General features: G+C 38.0%; 1 protein-coding gene across 17 annotated transcripts in view; it reads left to right on the top strand.

Moving 5' to 3' along the window:
- The window catches only part of MYT1L (myelin transcription factor 1 like), a 333,318-nt gene that overhangs the window by 249,107 nt on the left and 65,406 nt on the right, over positions 1–18,805 (top strand). For 9 of the 17 annotated variants that reach the window (XM_069851546.1, XM_069851547.1, XM_069851549.1 and 6 more), the window contains exons 7-11: positions 1,492–2,469; positions 6,969–7,103; positions 9,568–9,658; positions 11,944–12,051; positions 15,175–15,386. In XM_069851546.1, coding sequence (XP_069707647.1) covers positions 1,492–2,469; positions 6,969–7,103; positions 9,568–9,658; positions 11,944–12,051; positions 15,175–15,386 — 1,524 coding nt within the window. The remainder of the gene's footprint in view (positions 1–1,491; positions 2,470–6,968; positions 7,104–9,567; positions 9,659–11,943; positions 12,052–15,174; positions 15,387–18,805) is intronic. The other 8 variants (XM_069851560.1, XM_069851557.1, XM_069851558.1 and 5 more) reach the window with 3 other exon arrangements.

Below are 18,805 nucleotides of genomic sequence, written 5' to 3'. Positions count from 1 at the left end.
GAAAATCCTACATATTTATGTGCATCAGTGTTGAAAATACATCTGAGTTGAAAAGATACTATCAGAAGTTGATGGACAAGCTCTTGAGCAGGTGTTAATTGTCCTAGCTCTACTGGTTTCTTTCAGTTTGCACCAGCTGAAAAACTGGCCTAGCATGTCAATGTAATGAGAGGTTTAGGAACTTTCTTTTCCAGTTGTGATGCAAAACCTTTAAATATTGCTTGAGTAGCTGATTATTGAAATCTCATTTATGAGAGGTTCATTAGTAACTAATGATGAATGTATATCTGTTCTAAGATTGGGGTCTAAGAATGACATACTTTCTGAGTGAGATATCAGAAAATGCTCTCTGGATGATATTCATCTGACCAGATATGGATATCTTCAAGGTAGGCATCTACTCCGAGCCCCCTTGTCGTCAATGGAGAGAAACAGACACTTGTAGCAGTTATTAATTTTATTCTCAAGAAAATATCTTAACCAGAGCAGGTGGACTATATCCTTAAAGTGTCTGCTTCTCTTACTGACTAAGGATGGGAACACCACATAGCTTGCTTGGACATAGATGCCTGCCTTGCTCACATCTAAAGTTAGGTGATATGAATCTCACCCTCAGGGACTCACATTGGCTCCATCTTATTAAGTTTTCCCTCTATTATTCAACAGTTACTAAAACAAAGCTAAGTGAAATGTGGTAACTCTGCTCCTTTATGTTAAAATACCCAGGACAGTAGGTAACAGCCCTTTCATACACGTATGTTTGTATAATTTGGGCTACTACATTTACTTAAAATTATATTGCACATATGATTGCTTCTGTCTTCCTTTTGTGTAAAAACTCTTACTTCTCCACAGTTTGCATAGTTAAACTGAGAGATTTTGATTTCTGCTGATGGATTCACTAAGTAAAATGTGTATGGTTATTGGTTCTCTAGTGTCAATGGTGTGTATGACCTTAAAAAAGTGACAATCTCCTCTTCGGTGACTATTCTTTCTCTTTTGGTGAATGAAGATCATCAGTAAGAGAATAAAATGAGTAGTACTCACTCCTTTACCATCTACCATATTTATAAGAAATACAGGAGTGAGAAAAGCACAAAACCTAGGCAATTATGTCATATTAGTAATAAGATTTTAAGAAACCCCATAAAACAGTAAATATGGAAGTGAAAGAAGAAACATAAGTATTTATGCCAGAATGTTCAGCAGCAGTAGCAATTAGCATTTTGATTGCCTTTTTCTTATTGGTTCTCTGAAATAAATTCATATGAATAGCAAATAAACAAAAATAGCCCTATGGACTGTAGAAAAATTCACTTCACATGGGCCATAGTGTTATAGAATTGCTGTATGATTAACAATATTTGACATGCAGTTTGTTTTCTGTCGGTGCGATTGCAACAACAGTTCCAATTGTAGCCACTTTTTTCTTTTCTTTTCCTTTTTTCTTTCTTTCTTTGTTTCTTTCTTTGTTTCTGTTTTTTTATGCAGAAGACCATCAAATGAATTGTCACAATACTCGAATAATGCAAGACACAGAAAAAGACGATAACAATAATGATGAGTATGATAATTACGATGAACTGGTGGCCAAGTCATTGTTAAATCTTGGCAAAATTGCAGAGGATGCAGCATACAGAGCCAGGACAGAATCAGAAATGAACAGCAATACATCTAATAGTCTGGAAGATGATAGTGACAAAAATGAAAATATTGGTCGGAAAAGTGAGCTGAGTTTAGATTTAGACAGTGATGTTGTTAGGGAAACAGTGGACTCCCTTAAATTATTAGCACAAGGACATGGTGTAGTGCTTTCAGAGAACATTAATGACAGAAATTATGCAGACAATACTTCACAGCAAGATAATAGGAATATGAACTTTGTAATGCTAGGGAAGCCTGTGAACAATGGACTTACGGAAAAAATGGTGGAGGAGAGCGATGAAGAGGTGTGTCTCAGCAGTTTGGAGTGCTTAAGGAACCAGTGTTTTGATCTGGCTAGGAAACTCAGTGAGACAAACCCACAGGAAAGAAATCAACAGCAAAACATGAACACTCGTCAGCATGTCAGGCAAGAAGATGACTTCCAAGGAAGAACACCAGACCGGAATTACTCTGATATGATGAACCTAATGAGGCTTGAAGAACAGTTGAGCCCCAGATCTAGGACTTTCTCTAGCTGTGCAAAGGAGGATGGTTGTCACGAAAGAGATGATGATACCACCTCTATTACTTCAGATAGGTCTGAAGAAGTGTTTGATATGACAAAAGGTAACTTAACCCTGCTTGAGAAAGCAATTGCTTTGGAAACTGAGAGAGCAAAAGCCATGAGAGAAAAAATGGCAGTGGAAGCTGGAAGGAGGGATAATATGAGATCATATGAGGAACAGTCTCCAAGACACCTTTCTGGAGATGACAGGAAGCCTAAACCCAGTGACGGCCATGTCAAAAAGCCATATTATGGTAAAGGTAATATTTCTATCTACCGTATGTTATATCATGAGAAAGTGTGAGCTAACGTGTTAAGTTTTGCATAATTTCTGAAATGAAGTTATTAATTCCACAAAATGGGAACTTTATTGAAATTGTAGTAGTACAGCATGATTGCATCATGCTGCAATTATAAAATAAAAGAATTCATTCTGCTGTGTTAGAAACATGTACAGTATTTCAGTGAACATCATTTGGCTAAATTAAAACAGGGAAACAAAACAAATAAGAGATCATGTTGAAAGAGGCAAAGATTTTTCTCAAGCTTTTAATATATTTCAAGGTAATAATTAAAAAAAACAATGAAGAGAATTACGTTGTGAACTGTACTGGAGAGTGGGGTTGTATGTAGCAGGCAGTCAATCATCTCTGAAGTGCATATTTTACAGATTGGATTGGGTAGGTGGCATCATGATTTATAAAATTATCATCAAATGACAGTTATTGATGAAGCCTCTCCCATCTAAAATGTAGAATTGCCTGATAGAAATTGAACAGTATCAGAATGACCGATAACATAAGATAGGGGCAGTGACTGCACATTAATTATCTTAAGATAGTAAGGTAATGGAAACCATTTGCTATGCAAGGCATGGTGTGGCCTGGGCTGAGATCAATAGCAATTTCTTTCTTATGTGCATTCCACTTCACTGGTTTCATTCCATTGTGGAAACAGTTAAGGTGCTGCCTTGACAATAATTCAATACAAAAGAAAAAAAAAAAAAGAACAGACTAAAGGTTACCTTCATAATGCCTTTTAATTTATGGGATTATCATTGTGATGGTGTGTTTATAGTACCACACCCCTCTTCAACGTGTCTGCATCTGTACACATAGGGCTGTGTTGTATAAAGTTTTCAATAGCTCCTGAGACTCGTTGAACACCCCTGATTCCCATTGACTTTAGTGGAAGGTGAGGACGTGGTATTTCTTTGGAGGTGCTAGGCAGGGACTGGGTTCATCTTAGATTTGTTGGAAAAATATTTGATTTCCTTTCTACAACCAAGTTGGTGAGCATTTTTCTCCTGTTTTGAAACAGTAATACCCTAAGATCTGCCTGTCACAGTCAGGTAGGTGGACAACGCCTTGGTCCTAGAAAGGTCTGATCTTTTTTGACAAGCCTTAAAGAAAAGTAATGGCCAGTCTTTTAGAAAAACATGGGAATTACTGATGTCAAACACTCTTCTGCAATGTATTTTAGTGAAGTTTTGTTTGGTTTAAACACAAATATATGGTCCAGTGAGTGCTGTAGCAACCATGGGTATGCGGGGAAGACAGCGTTAGTCAGTGAATTACTGCATAGCCATGTGGATGTTGTGCTAAATGTTGTTTGCATGTGACCTGTTTTAGGTAAATTTCCCTTTGAATATATGTCTTTAATAAAAACACAGAATACATGGCAAACATCTATTAATTTTTGAAGAGCTTTTTAACTCTGTTGTCGTCCAGCCCTTCCAGTCTATGTATACCTAGGCAAGCATTTATGAGTATAGATCTGCTGTCTCCAAAAAGACCACATAATTTCTGACAGTAACAAAAGTATGGACTTCCTATTTCAGTAAATTCTAGAGCTTCTTTGAACCATCCTGTCTCTGGGGAGCTGCAGGCTGAATTGTCAATAGATCCAAACCCCAGCCAGGGAATAAATACTGTGGTGGTTTGGGTGAAGAAACTTTGTGGAGTGGATCATTTTATGCTTTTTTTAATCATGGAAGAAAGAAAAAAAATTCTTCCTTCCTTACTTTTAAAAAACAGGAATCATTCTGATAGTTTTTGAGAGAGGACACTTTAAGCAAGACAATCGCTTAAATCATTTATTCTCAACTCACACGTTATCTTCCAAATAGTCCTGGAAGAGATACCCTCAGAGATGTATGACAGGGTCAAGTGGAATCTTTTTGGGTACACAAGTTTGCAGTGAGAACTACCTCCTGGCTTCGGGAGTTCTGCTTTCAGAGATTGCTGACACAATTGTTGAGGGACCACTAACCATATTTTCCCTGCCACTTAAAGCCTTCTAAATAGGCTTTCTATTAAAATTTATGAATTTTAAAATCTTTTAAGTCCTTTGAGATTCTTCACTCAGACAATATGCCCACTGTGTCAACAAGTGAGGAAAGGTTACCGCATTAAATAAAACTGCAGTATTTATCCCAATGAGCAGAAAAAGATTTACAAAGGAGTATCCAATGCTTTGTACAAAGCTGTGGAAAGTTTAGTCAAATGTCTTCCATTAAAAGCAATGGGAAATTGTGCAAGTACAATTTTATGCAAGTTTTTTAAAACATTGAGAACAGTATACAGCATCTTTTCTGACTCATTAGACCATAAAGGCTCTTAAGGATCTGATATGTGCTATAACTTTATAGCATAGACATGAATACAGAGGAGGATTTGCTTGACACCATAGGATGTGAGTGTTCAGATCCTCATCTGCTCTAAATTAAAATCTCTTCAGTGGCTTCCGTGGAGTTCTGACAACATGGAGCAGCTAAAGTTCCTCTAGTTTAAAGTCTCTAAAAAGCCATTATGGTCTATTAATCATTGACATCTTTTGCAGTCCTTGAATATTGTCGTATTTACATTATTTATATTTCATTTACATTACTTCCTCACTTACGTAATACTTTTACACATCCCAAAGTACTTGACGTGACGAGTTGCTTAGAGTTGTGTATGTATGTAGCTGTGGGCTTTCTGTTCTAGTGGTCTCAGCACAGGCCTATCTCACAGGATTTAAAATCCCTCCTCTGACATTTGCTCCTCTTGTGGCCTTGGGTTTAACTTCTTGATCTCTTTGTTTCAATTTCCTGATGTATAAGGTTACGGTATTTCCAGGAGTGTTGTGATAACTGTATAGCACTTTGGAGATGGATTTGTTTGTGTATTTATCGTTAAGGAGCATGAAACAAAGAACTGTGTTCTACAGTCAACATGCAGGTTAAATAGAATAAAACTTGGATAATTAGGGATTCCATTTGCAAAAGACAAGGTTTAAATATCATATTAAAATGTACAAATGGATTTAAGATCTGGAGAGTCATTACAATGAGCCAAAGAATTTCTTTAAAGTAAAGATGGAAGAATGGACTGTAAAAGTGTATGTATATATCTTATATATATATTTTTATATATCTTTTATATGTGTGTATATATATATGCGCTAGCAAAGAGAAATGAAGGAAAAACAAGTCCACAACTGAATGTGAACTCTGGATTGTATTGATTTATGTTGAAAAACAATGGGTTGTATATGAAGCTCCATAAGTACTGAAATTTCCATTTATTGTACTGAGGGTCGCATTTGTTGAAGCTAGGATGCAATTTAATGCAAGACTTAAGGGAAAAGAAGTACCAAAATCTTTTTTGCTAGAGATGAAAGCATAAATACTGAAGCAGAGTGATAACAGCAGCATAAAATATTTAAATGAGAATAGGTTGAATTAGGTGGTGAAAGGAGAATGGACTGAAAAAAAGGGAATACTGGTTGGTCTTGAGCCAAAATAGTCATGGTTAGGGTTTCCTGAATTTTATTCCTATAATGCTAATATGAAAATCAGCAATGGTCACCAAAATCTGGCAGCTGTGGTCAAGATGATAACTTGTACCATGTGCTGGGCTAGAAGGGTAGGGGTGTTCTTTTACAGATGTTCTGTTAAAGGAAATAAGTTAATGAATTACTTGAGAAAGTTCTAGTTCCGAATGATACCCACTGGCAATTCCACTGTATCATTGACAGAAAACTTTTTTGCTGAAAAAGATGTCTCTTTAGGCTTTTCATTGATTTGTAGGCAGAAGATCCAACAACGTTCTACAAGACTTCTAACCTTTTACACATTATAAATGCATGTTTATAATGGCCCAAATTTAAACAGCTAGGGATTTTTTCTGTAATTCTGAGTACAATGTGTACCCCACCATAATTTTCTGAAGAGATAAGAATATTTACATAATTCCTACCACTTCATAAAGAATTTTAAAAAAGAAAGAAGAGTCATCACCTCAGTGACCTTTGGAAAAGGGATTTACTTGTGCTGAACCGTTGAATCCTTATGCTAAAAAGAAGGGTCTGCTGTGCTCAGGACACTGAACTTCTGTGATGGTACATTTGCAGACCATAATACATCAGGCAAATAAGCGTGTAAAGAAGGGAAACTCCAACTAAACAGTTTCCAAATGACCTTAAACCCTTGAGGTGATATTTGCCGGCAGAACATTGATTGAGAGTGGTATGGCTTTGCTGTAAAAAAGTCACTTTCCAATCACTATGAATGGATATTGTTGTGATCACAGGAACCTGCAGTCTGAAAAGAAAATCATGGGATAAAAGGGTCAGAACTGTGTTAAGAAGTAGAAGGTTTTTTTTCTTCTTCTAGTTTTCATAAGAACATTTACCAAAGAGTAAATGACGTGATTAAATTAACCTTGCAGAAATGTGAAAAGCATCATTCACTTGACACATTTGTTGTAAATTATAGATCCCTCAAGAACAGAAAAGAAAGAAAGCAAATGTCCTACCCCTGGGTGTGATGGAACTGGCCATGTAACGGGGCTTTACCCCCATCACCGCAGTTTGTCAGGATGCCCACACAAAGATAGGGTCCCTCCAGAAAGTAAGTTCACATTGTTTCACGGAAACCGGGGATAAAACTACAAAGATTTTTCTAGCATGCTTTTTAAACCTTTTATTTAAAAAATTAATTTCATTTTTTCAGTATGGTTTGTCTCAACTTAGTCAAGTGTTCTGTGTTATCCTTTCTTGCTTTATTCCATCATTTCCATTCTCTACTAACTTTTACACTAAAAGAACAACTTTTAAAGCTGTATTCTTTGATTTTAAGAACGCTAGATTATTTTTAAATAGATATATATTCAGTCAACAGAAGATGTGCACTGCTTTTACTTCTGCTTGCTGATGTCACATCAACTGTCCCTGTCATCTTGTACAGGAATAATTTTGCTTGAAAAACTTGATGCCCCTTTCTTTTGTTGTTATAGTGTCTTAAGTATAGTTTGTATTTAACTTACATTATTAAAAATGACAATTTGGCTGTTTACTTAGTTATATGACTTGGGATTTTGATTAATAATCCCCTGTTAGTTGCATGGCTGGAATTTCCTGCCATGTCAGCAGATCCTCTGCAAAGGATATGCATATGAGCTCATGGAGATCCACGTGAAGCCAGAGGGCTCCATTCCTGGAAGTCACCTCCTTGGCTGGTGGAATCGGTAGAGTTCTCTGGAAGCTAATTTCTCTCTGCTGATTTACACCAGGCAAGCTTCTAGCTAAGATCCAGTTCTCTTTCACGCTAATTTTAATATGGAGTTGTTCCACTGAAACCTAAAATCCCCACTCTCCATTAGCGCTTATAAATCCAACCTCCATGGATCTTAACGACAGTCAGGGCTAAAATAGTCCCCTGTGTCCAAAGGAAGGTAGATTCTGACAGACAGAAAAATGCAAGTAGAATAGCAGACCAAGAGCAGCAGACATAAAAAGTCTCCTCTTTCATGGTAGAGTGGCTTCTTACAAAAGTTCCATAATGAGGAAGTACTTTAGGAAACTTTGCTGTAGCTTGGTTGAGCAAATAGAGTGATTTCTCTGTTTTGCAAGACTGTAATTTGCTGAAACACAAATATTTACTCAGTTGCTCAAACTTCTCTCATTTTTTTACAAATGGTAAATAAAAGGCTTTTTTAGAGGACTTTGTAAATCAAAGAAGAATATAGCTTTAAACTGTTTGCATGCTCTTGTACCTACTAAAATGAAAAAGGTGAGATCATCTCTTTATTTTTTCCTGTGATGTTGGCCTTGTGAAGCATGTTTCAAGAACAGCTTTGGATAGTAGGAATTTCAGAGTAAAGCTTTTGCATCTATACACGTTTAACTACACTGATGATGGGGTGATGATGATGGTTATCTTCTAATCAGTATACATGGTTAAATTCTCAAGTCTCTGAACAGCTTTTATTCAGTTCTTAACTCGGTCAAGGAGTTCACTGATTTTATTAGATCTCTTTTTTTGAGTGAGAACTAAATACAGGCTTCCAGACTAGCTCTTGTATGAGAAACCCAGAACTTTGCAAGGGATGGATGGTCTTTTTCCTTAGAGTGACATACTGCCATCCAGCTCTGAGAAATGGATTCAGATACGCCTCACAACATGCAAAACTCCCTAGTGTTATCAAAAAATTCTTGATAATTTGGCACTGTATAGCGTGAACTTTATGATTGAGAGGAGTACTGCTCAGAGTAGCCTCGGGAGTAAGTTTTCCATCCAGCTTGCAATGGATGCAGATGTAAATCAGTTTACTTCCTTAAGCTTATACCACTTATTTATTTTTTTCAGTTTTCTTTTTTTATGCCATCCCTCAATTTTTAAGTGCTTATTTTTAGTTTTCAATCTTTTCAAAAGAAAAATTAATTCTATCCATCTTCACATCTGTAGAGAATACAAGTAAAAATTAAAGGACCAATTCTGCTCATCATACGGACATGAATGAGATACCTGTGTGTGAAGTGGGCAGAACTGACCCCTACCTCAATTGGGCTGTCTTAGGGTTTAATTCTGTTTCACGTTATACCGAGGTGTGTTCCAAATAATTCTGTGTTCTACCAGTATAACTTGAGAGCAGATTTTCAGCTCTGGAGTTTGATACTGCATCTATAAAGCTGTGCATTACGAATGCATACGTTTTCTGAAAGAGTTTTTCTAGTCTGTAATTTTGTATTGGGCTGTTGCTAGCTCACACTTTACTGTTGAGCTGATCTTTGCTCAGCGTTTTTGTATAGAGAAGATGTTGGAAGTCTTCTGCCTCACTGTTGCACCAGAGGTGCATTTGTTTATAGGTTCTGTAACCTTCATAACTTTCACTGTTGCCCTGTGTTAATGAGAGTAGGATCACAATATTTCCCTCATCAGGCTTTATTGGCTATGTGTGTCACGTGTATTTTGAGGAATGCTGGTTGTTAATGAATCCTGCTTTGTTTTAAAATGGTTTTCATATATACTGGGATTTGATTTTTTTTTTCTTGTTTTCATACTCTGCTGTTTTCTCTTACTCTTCCTTGTCAAGTTCTTGCCATGCATGAAAATGTTCTTAAGTGTCCTACACCAGGCTGCACAGGCCGGGGCCACGTAAATAGCAACAGGAATTCCCATCGAAGGTAAGGATGCCATCGCTGGACGCCAGTCTAGAGGGAACAGTGCCTCCCAACTGCAGCCCTCCTAGCAGTCCATTGGCGGGGGGGTGTGAGTGTGTGTCGTTGTTTTGTTCTTAATATTGACAGATGGTGCTTCGTGTGCTTTATCCATTTTAAAGAGTAACATTTATTCATGTATTTTTCTGAGGAGGACGAGTGTGTGTTTGTTCGGTATGGATGAATTGGTCCACAGAACACATTTTAAGCATCCTTTAGCTTTTTGGTGGAGTTTTTTTTTTTGTTTTACTTTTAATTTTGTTTCAATATTAGCTGAACAGCAGGGATATGAAACAAATAGTGTGACTCCTTACGGGTATGTCGCAGGGAGAAGGAAGAGTCTGCCAACATCAGCAGGACTAGGGCTGAGTTCTTGTTCTCACACTTCGCTCTCTTCAGGGATTATTTTATAGTGCATGAAAAAATCCACCCTACTCCTACAAATTATTTTTTTTTAATACACGAGAAACGGTATTTTCCTTACACAGACATTATCAGAGTTAGCTTTCCTACTGACCCCAAAGTTCTTATTCAGCTAAAACTGAATTAGAATTTTGCCTGTTTAAGAAACATTATGAAAATGTTAAGCTTCAGAAGTCAGAAATGTTAAATATAAATTTTCTAGCCGAACAAAAGATCAAGAAAAAAAATCTACCTTTCTATAGTTTTCTAAGATTAGTAATAGATTCTTTTAGAAGGGATGTCATTGCCTATTCGATGATGTCAAACAAATAACAAAATTATCAAAACATTCCTATAGCTTTTAGTGCATCATAATTTTCCCACAGAAAAATAAGATCTTGCTTATTTCCTTGCAATTTTAAAACATCCAGGAAATGTGGGTTAAGAGGGTAAAAGGAACTGTGCAAGATTCCTAGTATCGAATTCCTTTTCTACCGCTAATTGTAGCATGAAGGCTTAAGGGACTACAGAGGTACTGGACATTCTGTCTTCTCAAGCTCTGGGTTACTAGAGCCCCTCAGATTAACTGCATGTCTCCTGGAAGGCTCTTTGGGTACCAACCTGCCTGCAATAAGCTCTGGTGCCCCTTTCTTCTCTGCAGTGATGCTGCCAGCCGATGCAGCAAAAACCTCGGAGAAGGCTTTGTGGGAATTACTGCTGCGCGAAGCAGCACTCACTTCTGGTTGAATGTCTGCTGGAATATTTGAGGTGTCTGAAGGAGAGCGTGTCAGCGGACTCCAAAACCACACAGAGCCCCCTCACCCCTCTGCAGAGCTGGGGCAGCGAGGGAGGGCTGCAGGGAGCAGTCTCTGCTCGCCTCTTTCTGCAGCTTTTGGGGCATTTTGCTCTGCCTCACTATTTTTTTTAATTTTTTTTTTAATTATTATTATTATTCCCTCCCCCCTTCTCTTATTTCCTGTAGAGAAAGGAACATCTGGGAATGCACTGACTTGCCTTTCATTTTAATTCCTTTTCCTGCGGAGAGCTGCGGTCACATAAACACGCAACAGACTATGACAAGGAAAGGACCCCCTGCATTGTCAGGTCACAGGTTTTTCCAGCTTCACTAAGAGCACCATCTGCTGGCATCTCTATATTTTTCCCTGTTCTAAATCTTTCCCAGAAGAATCAGGCTTATTATTGTCTCTTCACTAATAGTTCAGCATTTGCGAACGTAGTTGCATTTCAACTCAAGGGCAGAAGTTCTTTTCACGTTATGTCATCTGCTACTAGAAAACAAACTTTAGCAGCTGAAAGTCATAAACAAACACCGAGTAAAACATAGATGAGATGTAGACCTATAGACCCAAGGCCAAATTTTGCACTCATTTATTTGCCTTGCAAAAAGATTGGAGTTAATGGAGCTGAAGGAGGTGTGAGGCAGTGCAAGATTTGGCCTATATGGTGGTGTCATTTAATCATCTTCAGGAGCGATTCCACTGGCAACATTTGTAGATGCATAAAGGTCACAAGTCTGCTAGCAGAGCTGCACAGTAGATTCCAGTTTATATTCTCCTCTCCTACTAATACGTTCACTGGCTGACATCCACGAATAATCCACCCATGTGCAGTCAGAGAAGAAGAACAAGTGTAAGATCTACCATGCAACTTTGAAAGCAGAAGAAAGGAAGCCTATTCTAGAAAAAATACATATGACCAAAAAGCTTTTGGAAACTTTTCCTTCAGATTCTTCCGGATGCTGGCTAAGGAGGAGAAGGAGTAATTGGATCAGTGCTATAATGTGAAACTATGCAGGACAAGACAATTAAATTTCCTTTCTGTAATTGCAGCCTCTCTGGATGTCCTATTGCTGCAGCAGAGAAACTGGCTAAAGCTCAAGAGAAGCATCAGAACTGTGATGTGTCAAAATCAAACCAGGCATCAGATCGGGTTTTAAGGTATTAGAAATCACTATAATACTTCTTATTATGCAGAATTCATCACACATTCACCTAATCTGAGAATTTATATTTATATACATTTTATATACATATATATCTCCTTTAAAGAAGAGTTAGAATTAGGGCTTCTGGATCCAATTCTCTCAGTGTATATTTCCCACTCAGTTTACATGGGGGAGGGCTGGTAATTATTTTGGCAAATACATGTAAAGCTGAAAAGCTCATTTTTATCTTAGGCATTGTTTGGTGTAAAGATGACTGCTGGAGTGCAAAGTCTAAGAACAATGTGAAAAAAGTTGGTATCTTTTGGGAATAAACTAATATTTACCGGTAAGTCTTGGTTTTTTCAGCAGGCTTTTACTAGTAAATATCAGTTTAAATTAAACCAGAAGCCCTATTTACATTACCAGACTGATAGCGCATCTTGTAGGACACTTGGAAAAATATCAGGTACAGCTTAGATTCCAGAATAAGGACAGTTCTTTGTCTCTGTTCACCCACTTACTGCCAGGGAGGATGGAAAGAGAAAATTTGTCCTAAATTTTCATATGGGGAGGACCTTGAACCACTTTGATGCAATTACACCCCTTACCTTCATCTCTGTAGGATTCTGCTTTTACCCAAAGCTGTATCCAGTTTTGTGCTATTGTCTCCTCTTTTGAGATATATGGGTGGAAAATATACTATTTCTAAGGAGCTGATGTGTGAAGGATACATGTAAAGGAACTAGACTTCTGCATGATGCCCCAAGAGCTGCAGAATTTCTCCATGGATACTGTGATATCTGTAGGCTGGGATAGATACATCCCTCCCAGATGCCTCGAAGAGCGTGGAGGAAGTGCCACAGCTTTAATTCCCAGAATTTCCTGCTTATCCCATAGGTTTCTGAGTATTCTGCTGTCTTCTAGTTTTAAAATCTGATAGGGCTGCTTAAAATGGAAGTTTTCTACTTCCCCTCTTTGAATGTTCTCTTAAAACTTCATCTAATCTTGATGGTCTTTTAAAGAAACAGTCTTTCCATAGAGCTAAGAACATGGAATTATGGTTCACATCTACAGAAGATTCTTCTGTCTTGCTTGTTGACTTTGTTTTCCTTCCTCAGATTGTTTTTGATGGGCTTTATCTTAACTGCCCCTATTCAGATTGCACAGTTTTTCATACAGCATCCCAGGCAGTTTTCTTAGAGAAGGGTTCTTCAAAACCTATTAATAAAAGACGCCCTTTGAGGGAATAGCACAGTTTTTCACTTGATGGAAAAAGACAGATCAAAAATGCAGTGGCTTTTACTACTGCTCATTAGAGGGAAGCCACTGAAGTTAGATGCCATACAAAGAAGGCAACTGCTCAAAAGCAGCATCCAGTTTGCTGGCAAACTCCCCAGGAGGCTGCGCTGCAATCCTAACTTTGCTTGTGAGCCTGCCCTGTGTTTCAGATTTTACAGACAACTCAAATAATGCTTTCATCTTGCCTCCTACTTCCCTTCTACCTTTAAGTCATTCAAGTATTTAAGATGAAGAACTTGTGAGCTATTTAGAATATTTGCATGCAGGCAGCTGATGGGCAGACAGAGATGTTCCAAGAGTAAATCTTGAATATTTGTCTCCATCCTAGTTTCCATCCCACCTGCATTTGAATTTTCTTGCTTAAAAAGAAATCAAATTTGTAGGGCTTATGTTCCATGGAAATCTTGGATTTGCATTGAATGTACAGGATCTGAATTGCATTTTTTTAGCTAAATACAGACTATCTTGAGACAAGTGCAAAATATTATTCATATCGGCTTATTGTATAAATAAGCCCACTATATTTTGTGAGGAAGATGTGTCTAAAGGAATGAGCATACATAAATCAAAGGGAAGAGTATGACTAATATGATTTCTTGTGATTTTTACATAACTATCCTGACTAAATTCTATCAAAATGAATTCATTCAGAAAAACATAATATTCAAACTCTATCTCTTACTATTTATCACATTCCATTTTGTCAGTCAGCATGATGACACTTCGGATCCTGACTGAATTTATGTTCCTATGAATGTTCCTTCCATTTCCTCTGGTTCTAAAAAAAGAAAAAAAACCTTGATTAAATGATTCTTGATTCCAGCAGAAGCACCTCAGGTGTGCTGTTCATCATCTTTACCTCCTGCTATATGCAACAAGTAGACTTGTTGTTCAGCACTAAGCAGCATTTGCTCCTGATGACCCAGACACTTTCTTATATGGGTGAGGTTTGCAGGATCTGACCTTCATTTACCTGCTTTGAGAGCTGATGACTTCTTTGTCTCCTTGCAGAAGACAGCATGACAGTGGAGGAGTTCCCTACAGCATCCTTTTACTGATATTTCACAAGTTTCTCCAATGGCTGAATGAGATCAGTCAGGGCTTTTCCCAACTCTCCTCCCAGATCTAAAATGAAAAAGAAATTTAGCTGATAGAGTTTTATTCTGTATTCACTTGCAGGAACTTGCTTGAGATGTGTATCTGTGTATCAGGAATCACAGCTCCTGCCAGAACCTTGCATTTAAGGGTGAGCAGGACCTGTGAGGCAGCAGCTCAAAGCCAACAGAGAATGTGAGACTCTCCTGTTCTGAAAATGAACATGGATTTGTATACAGAGGGATGAAACAGGACTAGCTCCAGCGGAAAGCATGCAGGAAAGCAGCATACAACTCTCTTGAAAGCAACTGAGAGGCAACTCTGTTAATTAAGTGAAGCTTCCAGTGATACTTTATCTTTTTGACAGTTAACCAAGTTTGTCCAAACTTCTTCCATCAGTCTGCTTGCCCCTCTTCAGTTCACCTCCCAAAAGAGAAAATGCTTGCTACGTGATGCAATGACATTAGGGAAGGGAAAACCCAGAAGTATTTCAAACAAGAATTTTAAAACACTTTCAGCTACAGGTATTCAGTGGTATTAGAATTAATTTTGTCTAGGCTTTGTTCAAGAAAATATATATTGTTTGTCTGCTGAAAATAACCAAACTAAGCAAATGCAATAATATATTGCTGTCTCTTGAGTACAAGAAATAAGTAAGATTTTCTAATCTGAACTATAAATTGTGCACAGACACAGTAAACTGAACTGCATCTAACAAACTTTACATATCTTTAATTTCTAGGCCCATGTGCTTTGTTAAGCAATTGGAGATCCCTCAGTATGGCTACAGAAACAATGTCCCCACCACCACACCCCGCTCCAACTTGGCCAAGGAACTAGAGAAATACTCTAAGACTACGTTTGAATATAACAGTTATGACAACCATGCCTATGGCAAGAGAGCCATAGCTCCCAAGGTGCAATCCAGAGATATATCCCCCAAAGGATATGATGGTAGGAGGTGCACACTCTTCTACATGAGAGACAAGTTTGCAGTTAATCGTGTTGTTGTATATGTAAACATCATACAAATAAGACATGTTTTCATGTTCATATAGTATCATGAGGAATGCTGTCTTGTGTAAGTTATTATAAAGGCCTTTTTAAAAGCGTTGTTTTATGCAGTGCTTGCTTCAGGATTCTTGCACAGAACATCTCCGGTTATTAAGCTCCTGGGATGTGTTGAGATTGCAATAAAAGCTAAATAATAGAGCTAGTCCTTATGGTGCTGTCTGGGAGACCTGTCCTCAAGGGTTACATTAGGATTCTCGCTTCCGTACAGTAGTTCAGGTAACCCATAAAGATAATGTACTTGCTCTGTGGGGATATGGAAACAGAAAACCTGGATCTCACTGCACTTCAGAAATCACTGCTACTTACCTAATGAGGCATTTCTGCTCATTTTGTCCTCATGAATACACCTGTTGAATTATCTGGAAAACCTCACATAGGTAACACTTTTAGGATAAACTGAAAGTGGCTTCAGTTCAGGAGAAGACAATGGATGGGATCTATCAGGCAAGAGAAAAATGAACTGCAAGATAAAGAACGAGGATTTGGATTGTAGACATCAGAATTTTTTCATACAATTATATTTATATATATATGTGTTCATATATAAAAAAAGATGAAGGCCCAATTTGGGTATACATATATATATATATAAAAAACCAAATTGGGACTTTATCTTTTTTTTAATTCCTTTTTCTTTTTTTTTCAAAGGTTAACAGCTTATTTTTTGGTTAAAATATTTGATGCTACTCACTGACTACCATAGGAAATTTCAGGCAGGTGTCAGATTTTTGTTTGGGAAAACAGAAATAAATATACTATATAGAACAACTTATGCTGTTGTCTGAACAGACTCTGACGTTAAAAAGTAGGTTAGTGGAGAAAGGGAATATTGCTACAGCTTTCGTATTTCTGAAATTTTTGATATTTTGCTTTCTCATAGAGTCAGCGGGCATGTTCTTACTATAGCGTAAGTTGTGAAGTTCTTCTCTCTTGCGCTTGTCTTGTTTACCTGTATCAGAATAAGGGCGTGACATTATTAAAGGTAAAGCACTAACTCTAAATGTGGTTAGGAAGTGGATGAGTGTACATTAATATGAGGTAAATGAGGTATTAGCTGCTGTGTATGTGCTCTGTCTACTCTTGCAGAAAGGAAAGAGTAAGAGTATTGCTGGGGATCCCGCCGATGGGTATTTTCAGATCAAAATACTGACACTTAAGCAACTGATATTTTTCCTATTTAAGACTCCTTTTTAGCAAATAATTACAAACTCCCCCTTTTTTCCCAAATCAACAGAACCTGAAAATAAAGGTAACATTAAATACAAGTTTAATGATGGCCTTAAATAATGAAAAACTAGGGTGATAAATGTTACTGCCTCTATGTACACTCATCCTCTTTTGATATAAAAGATCCTTTGCTCAACATAAGAAGGATATAGAACTGTTGGAACAGGTCCAGAGGAGGCTACAAGGATGATCAGAGGACTGGAGAATCTTTGCTATGAAGACAGGCTGAGAGAGTTGGGGTTGTTCAGCCTGGAGAAGAGAAGGCTCCAAGGAGACCTTAGAGTGACCTTCCAGTACCTGAAGGGGCTACAAGAAAGCTGGAGAGGGACTTTTTACAAAGGTGTGGAGTGATAGGATGAATGGGAATGGCTTTAAACTGGAAAGGGAAAGATTTAGATGAGACAGTAGGAAGAAATTCTTCATGATGAGGGTGGTGAGGCGCTGGCCCAGGTTTCCCAGGGAAGCTGTGGCTGCCCCATCCCTGGAGGTGTTCAAGGCCAGGTTGGATGGGGCTTGGGCAGCCTGATCCAGCGGGAGGTGTCCCTGCCCATGGCAGGGGTGGGACTGGATGGGCTTTAAGGTCCCTCCCAGCTCAAACCATTCTATGATTCTATAAATTGGAATTTTACTTGGAGATTAGATTGGAACTAGCTTGCTTCACTGCTCAGCAATGTGAGCCAGAAGGGACCGAGGGACACAATATATGTGACTCATGCTGGTAGAGCATGTATATTGGTTCTTGTGTACTCAGAACAGCTGAAGCCCATTATAGCTGGAGCAGCTTGTTTGCCAAATGAAGGCTAATTCCCTATGGATTTGTTCCATACCTCCTGGTGATGCAGGAAGCAGCACATGCTCGACATGCTTCCAAGTGATGTGTGTGCTGTGTGTCCAGATAGACAGGCTGACATGGTCCCAGGGATGGAAGATAGTTCGAGGGGTTATTTTGTACCATGTCAGTGATTTTCATGAAACCCTTAGGATTCACCTCTCTGATATTCCATAAACACTACATCACATTTGGCTTAAATTGGCAAAGGGTTTTAAAGTTCCTCGGGAAAATCAGCTAAATTTATAGAATGATGAAGTGAAACCCTAGGCATGCTGAAATTGGTGAAAGTTTTGGGACTGGCTTTCAAAGGAACTGTGACGGAGATTTCAGGAGGAGGCTTTTCACTTAGAAGAGCCATTTTTCCTTGAGAAACTTTCCAATATTTTTGGGTGACTTCATATTGTGTGCCAAACAAACTAGTAATTATTGCCACTAAAGGCATTATGGAGGTAAAGAATGCACACCTACTATGTTTGTCAGGAAATCTGCTTTTATATAAAAGCTGATTTTATTCTGAAAAGTCATCCTGAAAATCAGCCTAAGGTTCTGGGGGAACTTGCAAGTAAACAGTGCTTTAGGTTTTCTGACTATATAAGATGAGACAAATAGTCTTAAGGATATGAAGAATCAATAGCTTCATGTCTCAATTCCTTTTTAATTGTAAACTAGAACTGTATTTTCATCATCAGAGAAAGGGATTATATGTTCAATACGTGTATAGTTGTGAGTGGCATGAACACAAATAACTCCTTTGGATGGTTTTCTTGACTTTATTTTCAGTAAGCCTTAGTAAAAAACAAACAGAAAACAGATACTTGGTGTTGTGGAGTAGGCTGCTCTGATAATTCTTGAGAAATCTTGTGTTTGTGGGCTTGTTTTTCCTTTGAAACTAGTTTCATAGTGTATTGAGTATTGGGCTTATGGTATACAGCAGCAGAGATAAGAACATTTGGACACAGCAGGCAGAGGAGACAGCAACCCTTTCAATTGCTCAGGTGGTGGCAGGAGTTCCTTTCATGCTACCAGCAGGACTGGTGGGACGTCCACCAGCAGGACTGTTCCATTAGAACACTGAGAAAATGTTAGGAGTGAGATTCACCTGACCATATCAAGACATTTTATTACATCAACACCTACACCTGAACTCATCGTCCCTTCCAGATTGAAGGATAAAGATAGACATTTCTCCTCCTGAAGCATGTATTTAAAACTGGTCAAGTGAATAGTTGCTTGAAAGTCC

Source organism: Phaenicophaeus curvirostris, chromosome 2 (genome assembly GCF_032191515.1).
Source record: "Phaenicophaeus curvirostris isolate KB17595 chromosome 2, BPBGC_Pcur_1.0, whole genome shotgun sequence".
Taxonomy (NCBI): Eukaryota; Metazoa; Chordata; class Aves; order Cuculiformes; family Cuculidae; genus Phaenicophaeus; species Phaenicophaeus curvirostris.
Note: the sequence above shows the minus strand (reverse complement) of the source record. Positions and strands in the feature narration are given on the sequence as shown.